Here is a 22,185-nt window from a genome sequence, read left to right on the forward strand (position 1 = left end):
AATTTAAAATATGAATTTTAAAGTAGGAGGTTAAAAAGATGCACACGAATTCATGATGCTTTAACAGACAAGAGTGACTTGCGGGAATTTCATGCAAATTCTTTGCATGAGAAAGAGTCTTTAAGTAGCAATGATAAAATTTATGCGAAAACTTCATGCCATTTTTTCATGAGTGGCTATGCCAACATTTTGTTGTCGTTTTAAAATAACGAATAGAGAGAGCTTGTGATAGACATTTCAGAGAACTGTATCACCCTGACGTTTTCACACTAGCAAATTTGCTGGTTTTGATGTTCAAATGTAGATTATGTAATCCCTGCTTTCATTAGAAAAAATTACAGAGATTCAAAACGATTCCGATAAAGAAGAAAGGAGGTCTTTGGCAACAAAACCTGTTTTTATAAAAACAAAACTTAAATCACACACTGAAATTTTTGTCTGTACCTAGATAGATAGTATTTATCAAAAACTTGACATATGACAGTAAAATTTTGGCTGGCTTTTAGAAATACCCGAATAAGCATTGTAAACATTAATATATAATGGAATAGTGTATTTTTATAGCCAGCATTTGGATCCCCGATCGCCATCTGATGTCTCTCCTAAATTAAGCTTTATGAAGAGTAATCTGTACATTTCACTTAAAATTAATGTTTGAATCAAATCAGTACTGTAAATGTATGTTTATTAATTGTTATTATATAACAAAGAGTTTATTCTGATACGTGAAAAGGTCAATAAAAAGTTATATTTAAAGTTTTTTAACTTAATACATGTATTTAAACTTAATATTTGAACTTATACTTTCAACAAGGATAAATACTTAAACCTAATCAAAATCTTTGAATAATATTGTTCTTTTTACAGCAGAGAAAAACTACGTTTACTTTTCTAAAAATCCTTAACCGGATACTACTTTATACCAATCATTAATTAAATATACATACATCAATGCATCCGACAGACATTTAAAAAGAAATTATAATACGCCACAAAAGAATGTTTAGTGGGTTAAGAATGATGAAGCTTTTATTTTAATGACGAGGTTTGTTTTCGCATGATCTGTGAAACATTTTGGAATTCCTTTTCAAAAGATTACTAGTATCAGCTACTTCCTGTTTCTAAGAAAAGAAATATGCTAAACGCGTGTCATACATTATGAGTTCTATGGACCTTTAAAGAGCTTTAAAGTCTACCAATAATGTAATTGAAATAAAATCTCCAACGTTTTCCAAAAAAAAAAAAAAAGTTTCGATTTTTTCTCCTGATTTTCGATGTGATCGCTGCTTGTTCATTATGGCTTCAACTCGTTTTTTTTTCTAGAAGACTGGCAAAACCGGTCCTTTTTTTTTTTAGGGTTGCTAACAATAAAACTTTTTGAAGAATAAAATAAAAGGATAGTGTTGCAATATTAAAGTATGAAAATTAACATCCTTAACCTACTTTTTTTTCTACCATGATATATGATTATTGTGAAGCCTTCCCATTTTTGCAGTTAATTATAAATTTCATTGCAAATGGATTAAATACCATGATGATCTTTGTATCCTCAACTTGCTAAATGTTTCTTCTTTGTTTTATTTCTTCAAATACTTATCTTTAAACAAATGAAACTGTGTTTGTGATATAATTGGTAAGATTGTTTATGTTTTTTCAAAAAGATTTTTCCGTTACATGCAATTCGTGATTATATGAAAAAAGAAATTGCATGAAATTTACGAACACAATATTTGCAAAAATATATCATGGAACACTTGCTGATAAGACATAAGTTTTTTGATGGAATTGTAACGTAACATTTGTGTAGAGAAGACAATTTTTTGAACAAATAATGTAACTACACAATAACGCAAATTATGTGTTAAAAACTTTATTTAAAAAAATGTATTTATAACAAGAATATAAAAACAAACAAGCATACAAATGAGCGAAGTTTTGTGGCATGAAAGTAATTATGTGATTATAATTACATAAACTTATCTCAACACAATTTAGATTTACCCTTTCATATGCATATTGGATAATAAAATCTAAATTTTATGCGAATTAAATTCATGAGTACTGCAGTGATGCTAAAAAACTGTAAAATTGCTAACAAAAAAGAAATATATCAACAATACACCCCCCAAAAAAATCCACAAATCACAAGAATATTGATATAAAAGACAACTCTCCCCTTCTCAAATATAAATTAACCACCCAAACCTCTAAAATATAAACAACCAAATGATAAGAAATAATTCCTCTATAATAGAACCATTTCAACCGTTTTAAAATCTGTTTGCAGGCATTTAGCATCGGGGGAAGGGGGCAGTTATTTTTCTATATTGATTTTTTTTACATGCCTGGTTTATGATCATAATAAATGGTAACAATATTGAACATTTTGAACATTTCTATCATAACAAACAGAAAAGACAAAATGTGTGATCAGTAACACAGAAATTAAAAACATGTCAGCACTATATATACATCAAATAAAATAAGGACATAATGATAATTTTCTCTTTGATATTATTACGATATCAACCATTGTAATATTGTTTGTTTGTGATCTTATAGACATTTCACTGTAACTGGTACGTCAGGAAACTAACAACAGTGTTCCTCTAGGAGTCAGTCTATCCGTTATAAGAGAAAACTTGCTGTCCACTGGAATACGGCGGGGGCGGATAGGGGTAGGCCACCGGCGCTGATGGCTGTGGATATCCTTGTTGTGTGTCTGAAATTAAAAAGCAGTATTCCATAGATATAATTTATTTCAATACTTGTAGGCGTATAGAGTTTAGATAGACTGAATGATAATAACCTATAGCCCCCTCCAAATGAAATATATTGGTTTTATTTTCATACATAATAAAAAGAATTTGATTTAGAAATTTCATTACAATATATAGTTAATTATTATATTTGATAAATGTTTTTTACCTGAGCTGGTGTAAAACACAGGTTGTTGAGGATAGACCAATACTTGACCATGGTTTGTTTTCTGGCAGAGTTTGACACAAACACAAACAACGATGGTGGAGATCAGCAGGGCTCCGATGATACCGCCAATCACAGCACCAGCTATAACACCAGCCGAGGAACTGAAAGTAAATCATACATCCTTATTAATTCACTTAAAATCCAGCTATTTAAGCAATATGAAAAATATAATAATTTTCTATCTATTATAAATATGATATATTTAATCATTGAAAAAAGAGTTAAAATTTTCTTATAAATTTTGGTTATTATTTAACGATAGCTTGAAGAGCTTACAAAATCTTTGTGCATACATAATTATTATTGTCCCTTGCGCATTGTACTGATGTAAGTCTCTCTGAACAGATGTTCCTTTCCATTTAAAAATAGTGAAAACTAGTATATTTTATGAAGCTGTTTGACTTTGAAACTTCCCCCTTTTTGTTTTGTTGCCTGTATATAGCAATATTTTAATTTCGTGATGATATTGATACTAGCAACACCAATTGAAAAATACAGCATATTAAACCAAAACAATGGATGAACTTTATTTTACATTTATTATTTGAACTGTTCTTGCATTGAATCCAATCGAATAATCACCATTGTGTCTGTGTAAATGTAAACTTTAAAAATGTTTATTTCATTAAGCTTTGAAGACACGGATTGTATTTGCTATTCTAAACGGCTTGATCAAAACTAAATGCCGTATTATTTCCTTTACTTCCTTTATATGCTTTTATTCTTCACAAACGCACGCATCGATTTTGATCCTAGAGATAAATATTCATTATGTTGATGAGATATGTATGATATTACTATCTGTGATAGTTGATTATTATCAAGAACTGTTCATCAAGAGTCGTTCGCAACAAAAACTTTTTTGCGTTCTAGAATGAATGTTTTCAAACAAGTTATAAAGCATCATAAATCGAATAAATGTAATTTACATTGAATATTCTATATAGGCCTATTTCACTAATAATGTAAATACAGGAATTCATTGTACCATCTATATTTAACTCTGAAACTGGAAAAAAAATTCCATTGCATCTGTGTAAGTGATTTTTTTTTCTGTATAGCTCCTTGAAAAGGAGATATGTAGATATTGGTATCTTCATAAGAAGGTATAAATAATATAGAAATCACATAATCACATAAATACATCACACGTATATACATGTGTCACGGAAATCTTGCTTACCTATATGACGAGTAGTAATAGTAGTAGTAATAGTAGTCATAGTAGTAGTAACAGTACTGTCTCCTTCTGAGATAGTAAGAATTGTAGTAGTAATAGCAGTAATAGGCACACTGCACAGGAACTGCCACTGAAATAAATAAATTAACGATATTACAGTGGTCTCCATGATAAAAATCAAAGGACGTGAATTGTGAATTTATTTAAACAATAAAATGCTTTCTTTGGTGATTCGTTCGCGATATGAAGGTAGCGACATTGCAGGAAAAATAACGCGGGTTATGTAAATTTTTCCTGCAATGATCGCTACCTTCAGAACCCGCATGAATCGTCAAAGAAAGCATTTTATTGTTTATATTAACATCTTTCTTTAACTAATTAATAAACTTATTATGAAAAGTTAGTAAAATCGTCTCCTGTGAGACTTTGAGTCTGGCATCGTCATGATTATTTCGTGCAGTCCGGGATTTTACTAAGGTTGCTGTAGGTTCAGACCAATCGATAAACAGGGCGTGTCAATTTGAGTCCTGTCACTTTCAGCCGCTGTAGATTTCGACCAATCGATAAATAGGGCCTGTAGATTTCAGTCTGGCTCTATCTATAGAGCTATAATGAATTAACTATAAGTTTCCATAAGAAATAGAGGAAATTATGCTTGGTAGATGTAAAGGGACAACTGCACTTTACCGGTACGTACAAAATATATGGAAATAGCACGTGCTCTTCCTATATAGTAGAGTCACGCGTTAGCGTGACGATTTCGTTAAAACGGCTTTAAAATGCAAAACTAACCTGTTTTTTGAACTCCTCGTTGGTTTTTTATTTAATAAACTTCGTTTTATTAACGAAGTATATTAACGAGAATTAGCAGGATAACGTAAATAAATACTGATAGTGTCAATTTCTAGACTGCATTCCAAAGGCATGACGTTGCTAGTCACGTGACACTGTCTTTATATCTGATTGGATAACAGGTAAGTGACGTCTGCATAAGTTGTAAACACAGCTGATTTTGACAGTAGCATGCCATTCGTTTACGACGATATCTATGAATTTTGTAAAAATAGGCGATTTCTGATTGATTGGCTACAAACAAAAGGTTTGTTGGGGAATTTTAACGGTTTATGTGACCACTGTTCGGAGGGATCGCTACATTTAGTAGAAGATAAATCGTACAGTAAAGATGGTGTAGTGTGGCGTTGCACGAATAGAAAATGCAACAAAAAAGTGTCCGTTAGAGAAGGATCCTGGTTTTCAGGGAGCCACTTACTTTTGGAACAAATTGTAAAACTCACTTACTATTGGGTCTACGATCTTCCCAACGACTTTATCTCCAGGGAATTGCGCATAGGAAGTGATCACACTGTTGTTGACTGGGGAAGTGTGTTTATCAATTTTGAAATTAGATAATGAAAAAATCGGGGGACCCGGTCGAACAGTAGAGATCGATGAGAGTAAGTTTGGAAAACGTAAATACCACCGAGGTAAGAGAGTTGACGGTGTGTGGGTTTTTGGAGGAATAGAGAGGGAAACTAAAAAGTGTTTCTTTGAAGTTGTTGAAGACAGGAGCGCCAACACGCTAATTCCTATTATAAAGAAATACATACTACCAGGTACAACCATTCTATCGGACTGTTGGAAGGCCTATTCGTCTATTGAAAGTGAGGGATACCAACACCTTACAGTAAACCATTCCATCGAATTCAAAAACAAAGAAACTGGCGCATGTACAAATACTATAGAATCAACTTGGAATGCAGTCAAGAAATCCCTACCCAAAACTGGAACTGTGAAATCTCTATATGACTCATACTTAATAGAATACTGTATAAGAAAGAAATACCTACAAAATACCGACGATAAATTTACAACCTTTTTGGACCTTGTAAAACGCGTTTTCCCCTGTAAAAAAAGAACCCCTCTAACGGAAGTACAACTAAATCAACCCACCTCATTGTCTCAAGAAACGTTAAATGGAAGCCTTGACTTATTTGATTGAAGGTAAGTTAAACATCTTTATAAAATAGATGTAGTTTAGGTCAATTTTATTTTATCGGGGGCTGCCGCCCCCAAACCCCCGCTTTAATAAAGCTCAAACGCCGCTTGGCTTTCAAAATTATTTGTTATTTCCGTTATTATGGGGGCTGCTGCCCCCATACCCCCGCTTAAATTCTCATAAAATGTCTATTATGGCTTAAACATTCGCCGGCTTTCACATTCTCGCCTCACCAACAATCAAAATGGCGGCGCCCATAATTGTTGATTCGTTGCTAAGTTAGAAGGCCGCCCCATCTCACGCGCGGATCTAAAATCAAAATGGCGGCCGTACCGGTAAAGTGCATTCTACCCGCAAAATCGTATCAGAATACAAATGTTTCATCGATATCACCCCGAGTTTTAAATTTCTTTCCTTGACTTCCTTGTAGGCAGAAATTTGCAAAATACGCATGCTTTTGTCGGAGTACCTTAAATTCATATGCTGTGCAAGATACATTTTGGTAAACTTATACTGTGACGTTGTTGATTGTTTACAATAAAATGTCCAATTGAGAACGAACCCCAATTGTGAACCAGACAAAAGTCACATTTTTAACATGACCATACATTGTGTAGTTAGAAGGGACTGTATGCATTAATCAGTAAATCAGCAAGTTTAACCCGTTGTTTCAATAAAAAATACACCTTTAACATAATTTTCAATCCTCGTCAACCGATAGTTTATCAAACGACACGATATTTACAACAGTCGAAATGAATCAAAATTCATAAATACTTACAGAGGACCCATATAATCTCCAATACTAAAACAAAAAGCTTAAAATCCGACATTCTTTTTGGATAAAATAATAATGGGGCCAGCCGAGATTTGTTCAGGTGATCATTTGCGTTAGTATATTGCACAACTTTGAGTTTTCTATTGTTGTTTGAATGGTAAAGTTAACAATCAATGTCGATCGTTGTAGCAGTTGTGCCAATTAACTGGACCGGAAACGGAGTTCCAGAACAAAAACATTGAAGTACATGTATACTGGACTTTAGCGAAGATTTTTTTTTAAATCTGGAACTATTATAAACCAAATGTAAAGGAAAAAATGAGCATTTAAATGTTAAAGAATCTATCAACATGTTGAGTATCACCTGCAGTGCATTAGCGTAATTAATGGTAAAGTTAAGCGCCATTAGAACTAATAGCGTTTTGTTAAATGTGGAATATAAATGAAGTTTCAACTTAAGCGTAGAAAACAAATTATATATTAAATTAATCCGCTCAGTAACATAATAAAACATTATTCAATACTTGATTAATGAAAAGCTAATACAATTTAGAATTAGTAAAAACGTCTAATAGGAATATATTATGAAAAGCATTTTCGGAATCTATCCAACATTTGTAAACGGCTTTGTTTTCGTTATTTACGTATATCTTCATCCTGTCTCCTATAACTTCCCTTCTTTTTTTTTTGGAAAATATTTATCACTGTAATGTCAACAGTATATGATTGGTATCTACATTCATGTAGTTTTTGTGATCGACTTCGGCCGATCACACGTGTATCCACATCAGGCATCCTGCAAATTTTACTGTTTGCTCACGCACTGCGCCTTGCACTATACTTTATTGACTATGCAATGGAAACAATATAAGCTCAAGCTCTCTCTCTCTCCCTCTCTCTCTCTCTCTCTTTTATTCATTACAATGTACTTAATTAAGTCATTTTAGCTATTACAAACTCCACAAAGTTTAAACAAAAAATTCTTGCCGCGAATAATTGCTTCTAAAATTATCAAGCATATTTATTGTATAAAAAGTATTTCATGAAAAAACATAACTACCGATGGTTTATTTAAAGACTCGCATGCCCTTTGTAGCTGTCAGCTTCTGTGGGATAGCATTAGCTTGAAACTACTCTCTTAACTATAGTTTGCACATGCGTTTTTATTTTCCTCGCTTACAAATAATGAATATTTATTGAATTTTAGACAATTTTTTCGTTAATGAACTTTCGTTTTGTATGCACGATTCCTCTGGTTTCTCAATGCTTTGATGCAGTTTTCTTTTTTTCCAAAATTTATATTTAATTTTCTAAATCGATCATTAACCCAAACAATTCTTTTGTTAAATATCGTGTATCGTATGATCAGATAATCGCCATTGAAGTTCTTTAATCGCAGCACCGTACAATGACCTTTATTGTCGTATGTCTGCATTTGTAGACAATTATCTACCTGGATTTTAAATCTTTTTATTAAATCAAGTCTTCGTTACCTTCTGTAAGTTACCATAAATAAGTTTGAAAAATATCACAGACTTCCTTGTAATGTCCAAGAAAACAAAGATCGTATTTTTTTGGATTGTCTGTCTGTCTTTCTGTCCACCCGTCTTGCCACTTCCACTGATCACTATTTAATTCCATTTTTTTTTTTTACATTGTACAACAAACTGATTATTGATTAAAAACAATCATTTTAAATAGAAATGTGTAACTGTTGTCAAACATTAAAAAATGACAAATAAACCTCTCATTGAAAAGGGATAAAAGAATGCATGCTTCAATAATATAAACATTAAGGACAAACTATTGTTTATAGCTTGTTGTTACAGATTGAATACTCACGAATTGTCAAGAAAACTAACAAAACTTTGGAATCAGCCATATTTGTTCAAGTCTGAAACCAAACCGAAACAAGCGCACAAAACTACGTATACACGCGACAAGTGCGCAATTATAGCTTATCAAAAGAGTTTAAATTTTCATCAATATTGGTTCTGCGTAGAATATTTAAAGTAAAGAAAATGAAATCCTTTTCAATTTTCATCTATTAAAAAAACTATCATTATAAAAAAAAATTTGGAAATTGAAATTTGGGTCACTAAAGGTGGGGATACAAGAGCATAACTACAGTTGCATATTTTTACCTCATCAAAGGAACGAAAGTCTGTTTAGTGAGCTACTATATCTAAATATGCAAGAGTGAAGGATAAATGTGCTGGTAATAAGTTCTGCCGTAAATGATAAAAAAGACAGACACACAAAGAGATGGATGTGAAGAATGTTCAACTAGATAAAGCCCTGGCATTTAGTAAACTGAATGTTAACTGAATGGTTTGAAAAATAAAAGAGCTACGCCGTCCAATTTGCTCTTTGCTGACCGTATTGTTAACTGAATGTCAAATCTTTATCCTGTGGTTTAACGGAGAGAATAAGTCTCGCGGATCTCAACTGTTGACTATATGTATTGATACTTATTCTCTCAGATCAATGACTTTAATCATTATCAATAGAATAAAGATCTGTGACATTTTAAGTTCTGCGCAACTCCCCCGATCGCCCATAATGCTATAAACAATGATGCCATGGTCACTTTAAATTTCCAAATAAATTCCTTATTTCTCTTGAATTTATAATGTTTAAAAAATATTTTTCAGAAAAAAACCCATTATGGAATAAAATACTGTTCTTTAGACTATCAGCAAATGTTTCCTGACAACTGTAAACAAGATATGCATGAACTTAAACCATGCTATTATCAGTAGAATTATAAAGCTAAATAATTTTAAGATACTGTCAGGTATACTTTTTATTTAACATACCTTCACTCATGAAAATAACATGACTTTTAAAGCATTTCAATTTTTTTAAACAACTGGGTATCCGAAACGTGAAAAAAGTACAACACAACAGTTCTAGATTTAGATAAACAAAAGTAATAAATTATATACATCTGAAATTTAAAGAAGAAAGATTGATTCATCATATAAAACAATGCGATCTGCTATTTTGATTTATACTATACGTATTTCACTTTACATATGATTTCATTTATGAATATAATGTGTGTCAATATCTTATTTTCAAGCAGATGCACATGTTAACATCTTCTCTCGAAACAATAATTCCGATACATGCGAAGACTTGCCGTCCGCCCGAATAAGTTTATGGCGAAGAAGCCCGAACATAGGTTCGTTGGTACTCTCGTTGTGTATCTGAAATAATATATCCATGTTATGGTCATATCCAAAGTAAATATATTAAGGTGAATAGAAAAGAATTTGCGTAAAACTTTTAGACATTTAAATTATACCGGAATTATTATTATTCTATAGACAATTAGAGGGGTTCTTTTTGTTTTGTTAACGAATACAATGCCGTACTTGAAGTGGTATAGACTGCGGGCTGTTGAGGGTACACCAATACCTGAGCATGGTTGTGTGATTGACAGATTCTGACACACACCCAACTAACGACGGCACAGATAATGACGATACCAACGATGCCTCCAATGACGGATCCAGCTATAACCCCAGCGGAAGGACTTAAACATATATGATAATGAAATTAACAAATGACCATATATATATATATATATATATATATATATATATATATATATATATATATATATATATATATATATATATATATATATATATAAGAAACATGATAGATAAATGAAAAGGTAAAGGTGATATAAAGGTAACAAATTAAAGAGTTCAAGAAAACTGCAACACAATACTTCATGCTATATGGACATGACTATCTAAAATATTTACCATATATAAATATAAATATAAAATTAAAAAGAAACGGACAAAAAGAATGCATGTTATTTGTACCTTGAACAATACATGTATACCTTACTAATTCTATTCATTAGGTCATGTTTCAAAAATCCTAAAACAAATTGTGAATCAAAACATCAATTATCTTTGAGATTAGATAAGAATCGTGCTAGTTGAAACAAAAAAACCTTTTATCTCAAAACTAACAATCGAACAATTCATATTTCAGTTCATTAAGTCCTATTTCGTAATAAGAATGTTGCTTCCTAAATTTTTCTATGGATTGTTTACTGTACTATGATCTCATTTGCAAGACACTTGAATGGTTTTCCTTCTTTTGGATCTTTTCCAGACTTTTAAAATACAAACAACATATTTTTATGTGTATTTATTGTACTGCTTTTATTTACTTTTGTCAATATTATAAATTAATATTTTTTGCAATATCTAAGACTGTAAATGGACCCCACCCCCATAAAACCCCAAAACAATATACTTGATGTGTTTTTTTCAAGAATAGTTTTTGATCTGATATAAATATATAGCATTTTTGAACTTGTCTGAATATTTCCCCTAAGAACCAATGGTTATATATGAAATAAAATTTAATATATATGCATTTTCAAAAGGTAGCATTTAATACTTTTTTTGGACATTTAAGCATTTGCAACATTATCATTTATTGTCAAAATTCCTGTGATTCGTGCTTTTGAACAAATCGTAACAGAAAAAAAAAATTAAAAGAATTAAAGGAAATTAATTAAGACTTTATGAACCTTTCTGAAAATAACGCACTTTCTATGATTTGTGCTTATGAAAGAAAATAACGCAAAAAACTCCAAACAATTAAATGAAATGATAATAGGAAGTTAAATAGATTTTAGAAATTGAATTACATACCTAAATGGGGACTGAGAGGAGTCGTTATAGTAATAGTCGTAGTAGTAGTAACAGAGCTGTCTTCTAGATGAGTAGTAGCTATTGTAGTAGTAATAACAGTAATAAGCAGACTGTGCGGGAACTGTCACCATAACTGTAAACAGTTTAACTTAGTCATTACTGTTTTAATTGATAAGATTTAATAAATTTGCATGTATTTTTCTACCTTATAATTTTTTTTTAATATTAATGTAAAAACAGAATAATTTGGCTTGTATTGTACATGTATTAACATCCAAGTAAGAATGAAGAGTGTATACTAAAAATAAATAAATAACTTTTATTAATGATTGAATTACCTTATTGGCATTATTACAGTTTACCTTTTTGGCATTATTACAGGTCAAATACTCACAAATTGTTATGAACAATCTGAAGACTTTGGAATCTTCCATACTTGCTCAAGTCGTGAATAACCCGAAAATTATGAAATGTACATTTCACGTTACCTGTTTATAATCATAGCTTGACAATACACAAAACAAAGCAACAATGCATGTCAAAAATATGTACATTGCTACAGTTACGCAATAGACATAATAAAATAAGTAGGCGTTTCCCTGTAAATTTTCACAATGACAGTGAAGATTAGAGGAGGTGGTACGTTTAGCAGTTCATTTAACTCTCGTGTATTTCGAAATTAAATCTCCATGTCTTTACGACTTATAATTCTAATGTTTTATAGGTGCAACGAAAACAATTTCAACCATTAAATATACATTGACGGTATTTTCGGATTTTAGAAAGTCGTTTTTCAGCCCAGATGCATTTATCTTGGTCAAACGAAATAAAGTATAATTACAACAACGGTAATTGTGTTATAAATGACGAGATCGCTTAGTTTTAGACCATTGTAAGTTTGCAATTAATTATGAAATCGTTCTTTATCAATGTCATTGAATATTTTATTATTTATTTCACAACAACAACAAACTGTCAATAAACTCTACCTATCAATGACAGATGAATACAATAAGATAAAAAGTAATCGGTTTTTATCAATTTTATTTTAAGCTGCTTGGTCCGATTTTATATCAAATTTTATGCACGCTTTTAAACGATGGTTATGCTAAGTATATGTATAATAATAGACATTGCAGTAGTTTTCCCAGTCAATTAAGCCAAATTTCAATGAAGAAAAATTCGTACAAAATTTGCTAAACAAAACAAACGACATAAAAGGGTACCGCGTTATTTCGCCTCATATTAAATTTCCTCCCTGACGGCGAGACGGATATGGTTGTATTACGACTCTGTCATCGCTGTGAATAAAGGTCGAAATTATCAGACAAATTAAAATAAACATGTATGCGTTTTGTTCGCTAATATTTCTGAAGTTTTCTTTCTTTACAATCGATGCATAGCATGCGGGTTGAATGACGCCAATCATTCGGTTTCTAAACATTCCCGTGATGCATTTGGTTTGTTTTTCCGTTTGCCCAAAACGAAATTATTTTTATTTACTTTGAATATTTCTGACTTTGAAAGGAGACTGATTCTGCTGGTGTAAATAGGAGAAAGTCCATAACTTTCTAAGATAAATGGTTTGTGTGGAAAAAAAATTTGATACTGTAATAACAAATAAATCGGACCAAGCAGCTTTAATGTTTTATCATATATTTAATAAGAACAAACTGTCATCAATGACAGATGTATTCAATAAAAAAAACACTTTAAGATATAAATATCATACAATATATTGATAATCAAAACCATGATAGAAATGTTGCATATGAATTTTTTCCCCAAACTTTTCTCATAAAACTCAAGGCTATCATAACAATGTCATAAACCACTAGCTAGGTTAGTCTAATGTTATGGAAACAGTATGCAGTAGATTTTGGACAAGGAAAAAAACTAGTGAATGAACTTGATATCAAACAAAGGTCAATGCAATGCAACAAATGACGATAGTGAACTACCTAAAATCTTAACAAACATCTTCTGTGAGTTAACTTACACTGTAATTATATTTCATACTGGCATATTCTGTTTGTCAGATAGTTAAGTACTAATTAGATACTGTCATTAGTAGCTGATAACTTTTTTTGATGAACATCCTATCCGCTATAGGAGAAAACTTGCTGTCCGCTCGAATAAGTTGGTGGCGGATAGGGGTAGACAGGAGCTGGGGGCTGCGGATATCCTTGTTGTGTAGCTACAATTATATAGTAGTTTTCGATGTAGATGATGAAACCCAAAGTGAATATTTAAACAAGTTGATTATCGTAAAACTGAAAACTAATTCTTTCCCCCATCTATTGAGACCTTTATATTTGACACACAATTACGTACTTGAACTGGTATAGACCGCAGGCTGTTGAGGGTACACCAAGACTTGACCATGGTTTTGTGTTTTGCAGACTTTGACACACACACAAATAACAATGGTGCAAATAACGGCCAGCGCAACGATGCCCCCAATAACTCCGCCAGCTATCGCTCCAGCCGAACTAAATATAAACATAAGATATACTCCGCTAATCACATTGATAAATGAATGTATAGTACATGTAACTAAGATGAAAAAAAGAAAGTAAAAAGAAAACCAAGAAAATAAAAAAAAAAACCCAAATCATATGTAAAATATATTTTCTGAGCAATTATGTTGTCATCTGATTGTTGTCTTTTCGCTAAATAGCCCTATAGCTCAAATATGAACTACAATGGAAACCATGCTTAAATCCACAGTCTGTTTTGAAAGCCTTTTCTTTATGTATAGCTTTTTATCAACTTTTATTTTATATCCACCTTTCCCAGCTGCTAAAAGATTTTTCTATTCGTGTGCATCTATTTACCCCAATGACTTCCAAGGATATACCGGTACACAAATGATACATGGATGACGTCATTTAAACGTATTCCGATTTGCTTTTTTCAAAAGATAATATTGATTAGAAAATTTTTGAGAAACCGTGCCGGTTTTGTTTAAGACAGGAACTTTAAATTTTCAGCGATACAAGTTTTTTTTCTAAAATAAATTCATATTAAATAAAATGTGTAGTAATTGTTAAAACAATTTCATTTGATAAAAATAATTAAATGAAATTAAAAATGACGTTAAAAGAACAAGTGCACTTATGGGCCCTGGGTAAAAAATGAATAAAAATGTAGATTCAAATCAAGCATAATTTATTTTTATCCACCTTCATCTATTGTTATCTAAGTCATATAAATCAACAAGTTTTAGCGCTGAATTTAGTGTTTATAAAAAGCATGAAACTTTACAACATAGTAGGGATCAACCGACATTTTTGATTTTGTGTTGTAAAGCCTTTGTTTACTACAATCGTAACCGTGTACAAACTTGGGGAAAATACAAAAGATGCATTATACATTTAGATACTCCTGTCAAAATAAGAATAAGCATTACAGTATCAAAATCAAAATATCTTGACAACTAAGTAGGTAGATCTTGCTATTTTTTTAATCCGCCATATCCAAATATGTTTATGGTACTAACCAAGCCCCTTTTGTTGTTTTAGTATTTTAAAGAAGATTTTTCTCTACTCCTATGTACGCCTCCTACTCTACGCCCCCAAAATGGTTTCTGAGAAGAAGATTTTCAAAGATTTTCTGTATATTTTCCTTTGATAATATTCGAGCCCCTCTCCCCATCCCCTGCCATTGTATCCTCATCATACCCCGTTGATCATGATTTCAACAATCTTGAATCTACAATATATGAGGATACTTCCACACAAGTTTAAGTTTTTCTCGCCGAATGGTTTTTGTGAAGAAGATTTCTAGATTTTTTCTATATATTCCTATGTAAAAATTTGATCCCCATGATGGCCCCACCGTACCCCCGGGGACCATGATTTAAACAAACTTGAATCTTAAATATTTAAGGATGTTTCCACTCAAAAATGACCTTTTCTAGCTGAATGATTTTGGAAAAGAAGTTTTTGAAAAAAGATTTTCTCAATTTAATCTTATGTAAAATTTCACTCCATGGTGGCAATACCCTACTCCCATTGTCGCCTCACCTAACCTCCGTGGACCATGATTTGAACAAACTTGAATTTACACTACTTGATGATGCTTCCACACAAGTTTAAGCTTATCTGGTCAAATAATTTCTGAGAAGATTAAAAAAAATATCTTGATATTCTTAAGTAAAACTTTATTTTTCATTGTGACCCCAAACCTTCCCTTAAGGACCATAATTTGAAGAAACTTGAATCTACGCTACATAAGAATGCTTCCATACAAGGTTAATGTTTTGAGAGTCTTAAATGATACCAACAATTTGTTAAAATTCTCAATTATCTCCCCTTTAAAAAAAAGTGTGTCCCTTTATTTTGAAACGTTTGAAAGAGTTATCTTCCCTTGTTTGTATTTTTATTATCAGTAATTATTGTAAATAGAGTAATTAAAATGTCAAATGATTAAAAGAGTTATTCAAGTATTTTTATTATATAAAAACAAAACAACGAAAACAGTCATTCTAGTTTCCTTTTAGTCAGATAGACTTATAAATCGAGAGAGTATGTTTGGATGTTCTGAAACACTTGTGCTAGATACAATGCAATTGGTTTAAGAGCCAGATGGTTTCGCTAATTTGTTTTGTTGATGTTGTATAGTCTGTCGAAAGACTCATATGTAAAGTAATTCACAGCCGTGAATTCTGTAAGTAGGAAACATTGGTTAATTAAAGTAGGATTAAGTCAGGTTCTTCGAATGACAAATTGATAGGCCAAGTGGCATAGCCAGATTGAGCGACCAAGTGGCTGAGCGACAAGTTGCCTTGCCAGGTGGCAAGGGCGGTTGACAAACATAGAAATAGCCACAAGGCAGTGGTTATATATATCTGTATATATTGAGAATTACCACAAGGCAGTGGTTAACCTATATCTGTATATTTTGAATTAAAGCTTTTCTGTACATCATAGAGGCACTTGGCAAGTGTCTGCATTCCTTATTAAACTCGGGTGAACCGTGTACGGACCGAGACGCCTGGTCGAGGCCGCGACACGTTACAATTTGAACAAACATGAATCTCCTTTACCTAGTGATGCTTTGCGCCAATTCTGAAATCATTTAAATCGAGATACAATGATTTTAAAGACATTAAAAACATCGGGTTATGTATTTTTCTGCTATATTGCTTCCTTGATATTTCATGTGTGACGGCCAGACCGGTTCGAATACCGGCGCCGGATAGCTCAGTTGGTAGAGCACCTGACTAGAGATTCAGGGGGCCCGGGTTCGAAACCATGTCTGGTCCGTCATTATTTCTCCCATCCCGTTACATTTGGTGCCGTGACCAACCCCTGGAACTGACAGGTGAACTCCTGCCAGGGGAAGAGCCTGGGATGATCTTCGAGGGCGAAGATCATTTAAGGGGGAAGGAATGTGACGGTCAGACCGATAACTCAGTTGGTAGAGCACCTGACTAGAGATTCAGGGGGCCCGGGTTCGAAACTCGGCCTGTCCGTCATTATTTCACCCATCCCGTTACACATGTATTATAATATTTATGCATTCTGATCACTGTTTCTTGCATCTAACAAGTCTTAGCCATAGTATTCGCCATTACGTAACCAGCCATATGTTGACTCGTCGCGTGGTAAATGTTTGTTTAAAAATTTCAGGTGTCCTGTTGGACTTTACAGTGTGTAGGAAGATAAGCAATAATTATGATTTGTTTAAAAAAATATTAACTTTATGTCCCGTTATGCAGTAATCGGTTTGCATACTGATGGACGCTTTAAAAATAGCCCAGTCATTTATTAGACGATAAATGACATACACGAAACAGGCTTATTTTCGAGTTTTTAAGGTATTTAAATTACCACCTCGGTGTAACATAGAACAAATGACCCCCTTTATTTATAAATAATACTAGATATAATTGATTTATAATCATTTGGCATTTTTTTGTGTTTTCAATTTACGTCCTAATAACCGAATATTCAATCATTTTATTTGGCGTTAGAATAATTTAAATGACTTTTTAATATCTACTGGGCATTTCTTAAGCAAACGGATTGTAATTCATAGCGCTTAAAACTTTCAAGCATTGAAAGTAAAACATTTCCGAGTATCGCCAATGATGTTATATGTAATAAGGTATATATACCTTATGTAAAAATGTTATTTTTGCGTAGATCTGACGTTCAATTTGCAATCAACATTAATTAAACAACCATCTCGTAAAAAATCACTCTAGCATGAAACAAAAGACAACCTTTATCTATAGATGAACTACAGAATCGTTTTTGTAGACAGGCTCAATTGGCAAACATTTCTATAATCAAATTTCGATTTAGACCAATGAAAACATGATATATCCGAGTATTTGAAATAATTTACTTCCTAGTAACGTGATATACATTACACAATCCTAATATAGGGCGTTAAAATGATTTACTGGACGACAAGACTTGCAATATTAAAGCAGCATTTTAAATTTAAGATTAAAAAGCACAGGCATCAACATTTGTAATGGGAAAATTGAATAGAATATAAAAATACGAATTAATTTGATATGCAACATTAATTTTTTTTGGTGATTTTGTTGTTGACTTGATCTATAAAATGACATGTCAAATTAAAAAGAAATAATTAGAAAAAGTACAGATTTTTTGCCAAGAAATTAAGTACCCTTTAGTATTGATTTTCACGTAACCCACAAAATTAATACCCCGAATGTTATTGAAACCATATTCTATACATGTACCTTGTAAGAAAAAGAATTATAAATAGAAATGTAGTAACCTAACTACGAGCATTAATTTTTCCAATTTTAAATGGTTAAAGTAAAATGATTAATCTGACTATAAGTTACAAATGCCTTACTCACCTATCCGAGTCGTAGTAGTAATAGTAGTAGTAATAGTAACATAGCTGCCTTGTGGTATAGTAGGTATAACTGTAGTAGTAATAGCAGTAAGAAGCACACTGCGCAGTAACTGTCACTGTAAACATTGTAATTAAACCATCCTTTAAAACGTTTGTATTACTTGTATACATTTATCAGATTAACAAAAATATGCAGTAGATATCAACAATGTTGTAACTATTTTGATATTGCACTGTATTGTTCTCATAAAGGATATATGGATATTTGCGCAGTATTGCTGAGATAAAGTGAGGATCTTCTATATCTTAGATTATACCAAATAATAACAGGCACGTAGCATCGGGGGGGGGGGGGGGGGGGGGGGGCAGGGGGCACACTTTTTCTCGCAGCAACTGATTTTTGAAAATTTACATGTAAAAAATTTAATTATCATAGAGTTGCCTCCCCCACTTTTTTGTGAGCAGGTAAAAAATTGGTATGAAAAAAATAGAAGTTAGGAGTAAAATTGAAGTTATAGACTACGCTAGCCCCCCCCCCCCTCCCCCACGGATCAGGATTTTGAAGATTTTAGAAAAGTCATTTTTTTTTGCTTGTCAAGATTTTTTAGATAAGTCTGCCCCCCCCCCCCACTTTCAAAAACGATGCTACGTGCCTGAATAAGATATGCAGGCAGTTTTACCAAAGAACCAAATTTCGAGATAAAAATGTAGTCTAAATAAAACTTGTTTGTTAGTATCAAATTATCATCAAATTCAAATAATAATTTAAATAGATTAAACAAGAAATCACTATTACATTTCTGCTGCAACGTAAAATACTTACGAAAAACCAGAATCAGTTTCCAAACTAAATCGAAACCGTGTTTCGACATCCTTTTAAGAACAGTGGAGATTAGCGTAAACTTCTTCACACGACAAGGGCTTCTCATGCAATGCACACGTCAGAAAATCTTTTCCGTTTTTGAAATAAAGAAACATTTGGCAGTCCTTCAAATTCAAGCAACGCCGCAGTAGAACCGTTATCTTTATATCTTCAATTATATAAAAGATAACTTAATACATGCATTGGATTTTAAATTAATATAAGGCATGTATATACATCTAATTATTTACACATTCGTATTTTACACTTATTCATCTTTTTGAACCAAGTTCATACTGCATTTGATATAGTATAGGCGTATGATTAACTTGTTTGATATATTTGTATTTGTTAAAAGAGAAGAGGACAAAAACCCAGCTCTTAAGGGTCATTCCTGTCGACATTGGCATAATTGACGCTTTTTATTGATTTTCAGGCCTTACGCGTGGCCATTTAGATATATCTGTATCCATGAGAGTGCCGAGTCCTTCACTCAAACCTCCTTTCTTCTGAATGGCGTAACCGTCTTCTAGATCCTTGTCTATGTCTGCTTTCATTCTTTGTTAGCAGGATGTCTGTCTCATAGTACATGATATGCATGCTGGCTGCAGGTTTTCGTACAGAACTTTCCTAATGAGATGGTTATGCGTTTGCTGAGTAACAACATGCCCAAAAACCCTGCTGATAAAGTATTTGAGACTGGTCTATAGTCAATAAAATTGTGTAAATTACAGTCTTTTTCTATGAAGTATGAAATGGTAATTTCAAGATTATTTAAACAGATCTCAGTTGAGACTGATACATTCACCAGGTTAATAATGGTCGGTAGCACTAGAGGAAGAACAGAATAGTTCTTTAAAGGGGCATGGTCACGATTTTGGTAAAATTTTATTTTCTGTTTTTATTATTTGCAATGCTTTAGGAATGAAATTTGGGTGCCAGTCGTTGAGTTTTAAGCATGATACAGGGCTCATAATCCTTCGTCATGTAAACACGGCTCTCGCCTGTTTTTGTTTAAATAGGTTCAATATACCAGTAAAAAATCTTTTCAAAGCTGGTTTGTCTATTTTGTTATTCATTTAAAGAATAAATAAACAGTTTTGAACGATTAACACATTTATTTTGGGTTTAAAACTGTAATGTTCACTTCAACATTCGAAATGTAAACAAACGCTTTGTTTACATAGCGAAGAATTGTAAGCTCTGTAACTCGCTTATAACTCATCAAATGACACTCAAATGTTGGTTGCCTATTGAAAATGCCTTACTAAAGCATTGTAAACATTAAAATCGAAAAAATAATTTTTGACCAAAATCGTGACCATGCCCCTTTAAGAGCGCATTAGAGATGACATCAAGTGAACACACTTTGCTGGCACAGCTTTAAAAGATCTTGTCAACTACTTCTCGCGTCTAAATCTAAAAGAACCCAAGTTCAGGCACCGATTTGTCTAGGTCTGGAGAATCTGTATTGTCATGAGAAAATGCCTTGTCCAGAACTTGTCTGATATTCTGTGTTAGAGGAGGTGTAGAAAATTGTCCGCAAGGGTCTGACCAAGATAAAGGGGGTTCCCGAATTACTATACATGATACTGCTAATAACTCAAAACGTATCTTTAGTATCCGCTGTTGTGAGATTTTCTGAGAGTAGCGGGACTTTCTAAGTTGACTATGTGCACTACAACTCTGGTCTGCTCTTTAAGCATCTATCTCTGCACTTCAAGGCTTTACGTTCCAGCTGTCTTTTGCAGTTGTCTTTGTTATATGGATATAGTGATTGTACCACGGTAAAATGAAATAGCCTGTAATGATATTGGTTCGAAGAGGTGCAATGTTATTCATAACATCTTTTGCTTCGGAGTCAAAATCTGATAACAGATTGTTGATATTGCAACCCACTATGATGTAAGACTGTGATTCTCTAAGCTGATGTGTTCCCACTTTTGGAGAAATCTTGTCATTTAAAGACCATTCTGTCTTAAAATCATGTATCTTTGTCAAAGATCATGTCAAAAGATAATATAATAAGGTAAATATAACAGCATTTCTTAGGCTTTAATACAACGGAGTTTTTCATATATAACAAATAAAATGACGCACTTGAATAATGTATATGCTTGGCTATTAAGGTTAAAAACAAAGACCTAACCGTGGATGTGTGACTAAGAGATGTACCGCAATCAATAATTAAATTGTTCTTTATCAACTGGTATAAATTTTTTAATTATAGTAGAGGGACAATAGAATACATGGAAAAGCAAAAACAACAAACAATACATATCAATGAAAGATGAGTATGATAAAATAAGCTTTTAAAGGTTTACATTTCAATATTTATAAAATATTATAACTACTGATAATCATGATCAAAATAAAAATGTCATATTCCATTGATTTTCTCACACTCTTCCTCATAAAACAATCATGATACTACAATATTTTAATAAATCACTAAGTACCTACATGTAATGGAAGCATATTGCATCAGTTTTAGAACGAAGTATCAAAACTAGTTAATAAGCTTGATATAAAAGAACATGTAAATATAAAGAACATGTAAATTCAACAAATAAAGACAGCAAATTCCACAAAATCATTACATACATCAATTGTTAGTAAACTTTTTGCTAAGAATATTTCATTTAAGCACATTCTCTTTTCAGAATGAAAGTTAAATACCAATGAAAGTTTCGATGTTTTTTTTAACTTTTTTTTAAATGAGTATCTTATCCGCTGGGAGAGAAACCTTGCTGTCCGTTCGAATAAGTTGATGGTAGATAGTAATATACGAGAACCGATGGCTGTGAATATCCTTGTTGTGTAACTGAAATTTAATAGCAGTGAACC

General features: G+C 32.3%; 2 protein-coding genes across 10 annotated transcripts; both read right to left on the reverse strand.

Moving 5' to 3' along the window:
• Positions 1-1,909: 1,909 nt before the first annotated feature.
• Positions 1,910-8,005, reverse strand: LOC128158500 (uncharacterized). Its single transcript, XM_052821373.1, has 4 exons — positions 6,946-8,005; positions 4,172-4,298; positions 2,929-3,089; positions 1,910-2,722 (listed from the first exon to the last, which is right to left on the reverse strand). Exons 1-4 carry the CDS (start codon positions 6,995-6,997, stop codon positions 2,622-2,624), a joined length of 441 nt encoding a protein of 146 aa, XP_052677333.1. The 5' UTR covers positions 6,998-8,005; the 3' UTR covers positions 1,910-2,621.
• A 1,730-nt stretch (positions 8,006-9,735) lies between these two features.
• On the reverse strand, positions 9,736-19,457 carry LOC128158498 (uncharacterized). Of its 9 annotated transcripts, none has more exons than XR_008239991.1 (7): positions 19,300-19,457; positions 18,478-18,592; positions 13,965-14,122; positions 12,025-13,827; positions 11,631-11,763; positions 10,323-10,483; positions 9,736-10,154 (listed from the first exon to the last, which is right to left on the reverse strand). XR_008239991.1 is itself a non-coding variant. In XM_052821369.1 (4 exons), exons 1-4 carry the CDS (start codon positions 12,062-12,064, stop codon positions 10,023-10,025), a joined length of 423 nt encoding a protein of 140 aa, XP_052677329.1. In that variant the 5' UTR covers positions 12,065-13,726; the 3' UTR covers positions 9,736-10,022. The 9 variants fall into 9 exon arrangements, 4 of the variants coding, with proteins under 4 accessions (XP_052677329.1, XP_052677330.1, XP_052677332.1 ...); XR_008239993.1 differs by having other exon boundaries at positions 11,993-13,827; XR_008239992.1 differs by having other exon boundaries at positions 11,969-13,827.
• Positions 19,458-22,185: the final 2,728 nt, after the last annotated feature.

The sequence above is a fragment of the Crassostrea angulata genome, chromosome 8 (genome assembly GCF_025612915.1).
Source record: "Crassostrea angulata isolate pt1a10 chromosome 8, ASM2561291v2, whole genome shotgun sequence".
Classification (NCBI taxonomy): domain Eukaryota; kingdom Metazoa; phylum Mollusca; class Bivalvia; order Ostreida; family Ostreidae; genus Magallana; species Magallana angulata.

What these genes read in the sequence shown, in the direction of transcription:
- LOC128158498 (XM_052821369.1), bottom strand. Translation starts at nt 12,064, where the DNA reads ATGGAAGATTCCAAAGTCTTCAGATTGTTCATAACAATTT. An exon ending in CAGATTGTTCATAACAATTT is followed by an intron (nt 11,764 to 12,024) that starts GTGAGTATTTGA and finishes AACTGTTTACAG; the next exon opens with TTATGGTGACAGTTCCCGCA. An exon ending in AATCACACAACCATGCTCAG is followed by an intron (nt 10,155 to 10,365) that starts GTATTGGTGTAC and finishes ATATTATTTCAG; the next exon opens with ATACACAACGAGAGTACCAA.
- LOC128158500 (XM_052821373.1), bottom strand. Translation starts at nt 6,997, where the DNA reads ATGTCGGATTTTAAGCTTTTTGTTTTAGTATTGGAGATTATATGGGTC. An exon ending in GGAGATTATATGGGTCCTCT is followed by an intron (nt 4,299 to 6,945) that starts GTAAGTATTTAT and finishes TATTTATTTCAG; the next exon opens with TGGCAGTTCCTGTGCAGTGT. An exon ending in TATTACTACTCGTCATATAG is followed by an intron (nt 3,090 to 4,171) that starts GTAAGCAAGATT and finishes ATTTACTTTCAG; the next exon opens with TTCCTCGGCTGGTGTTATAG.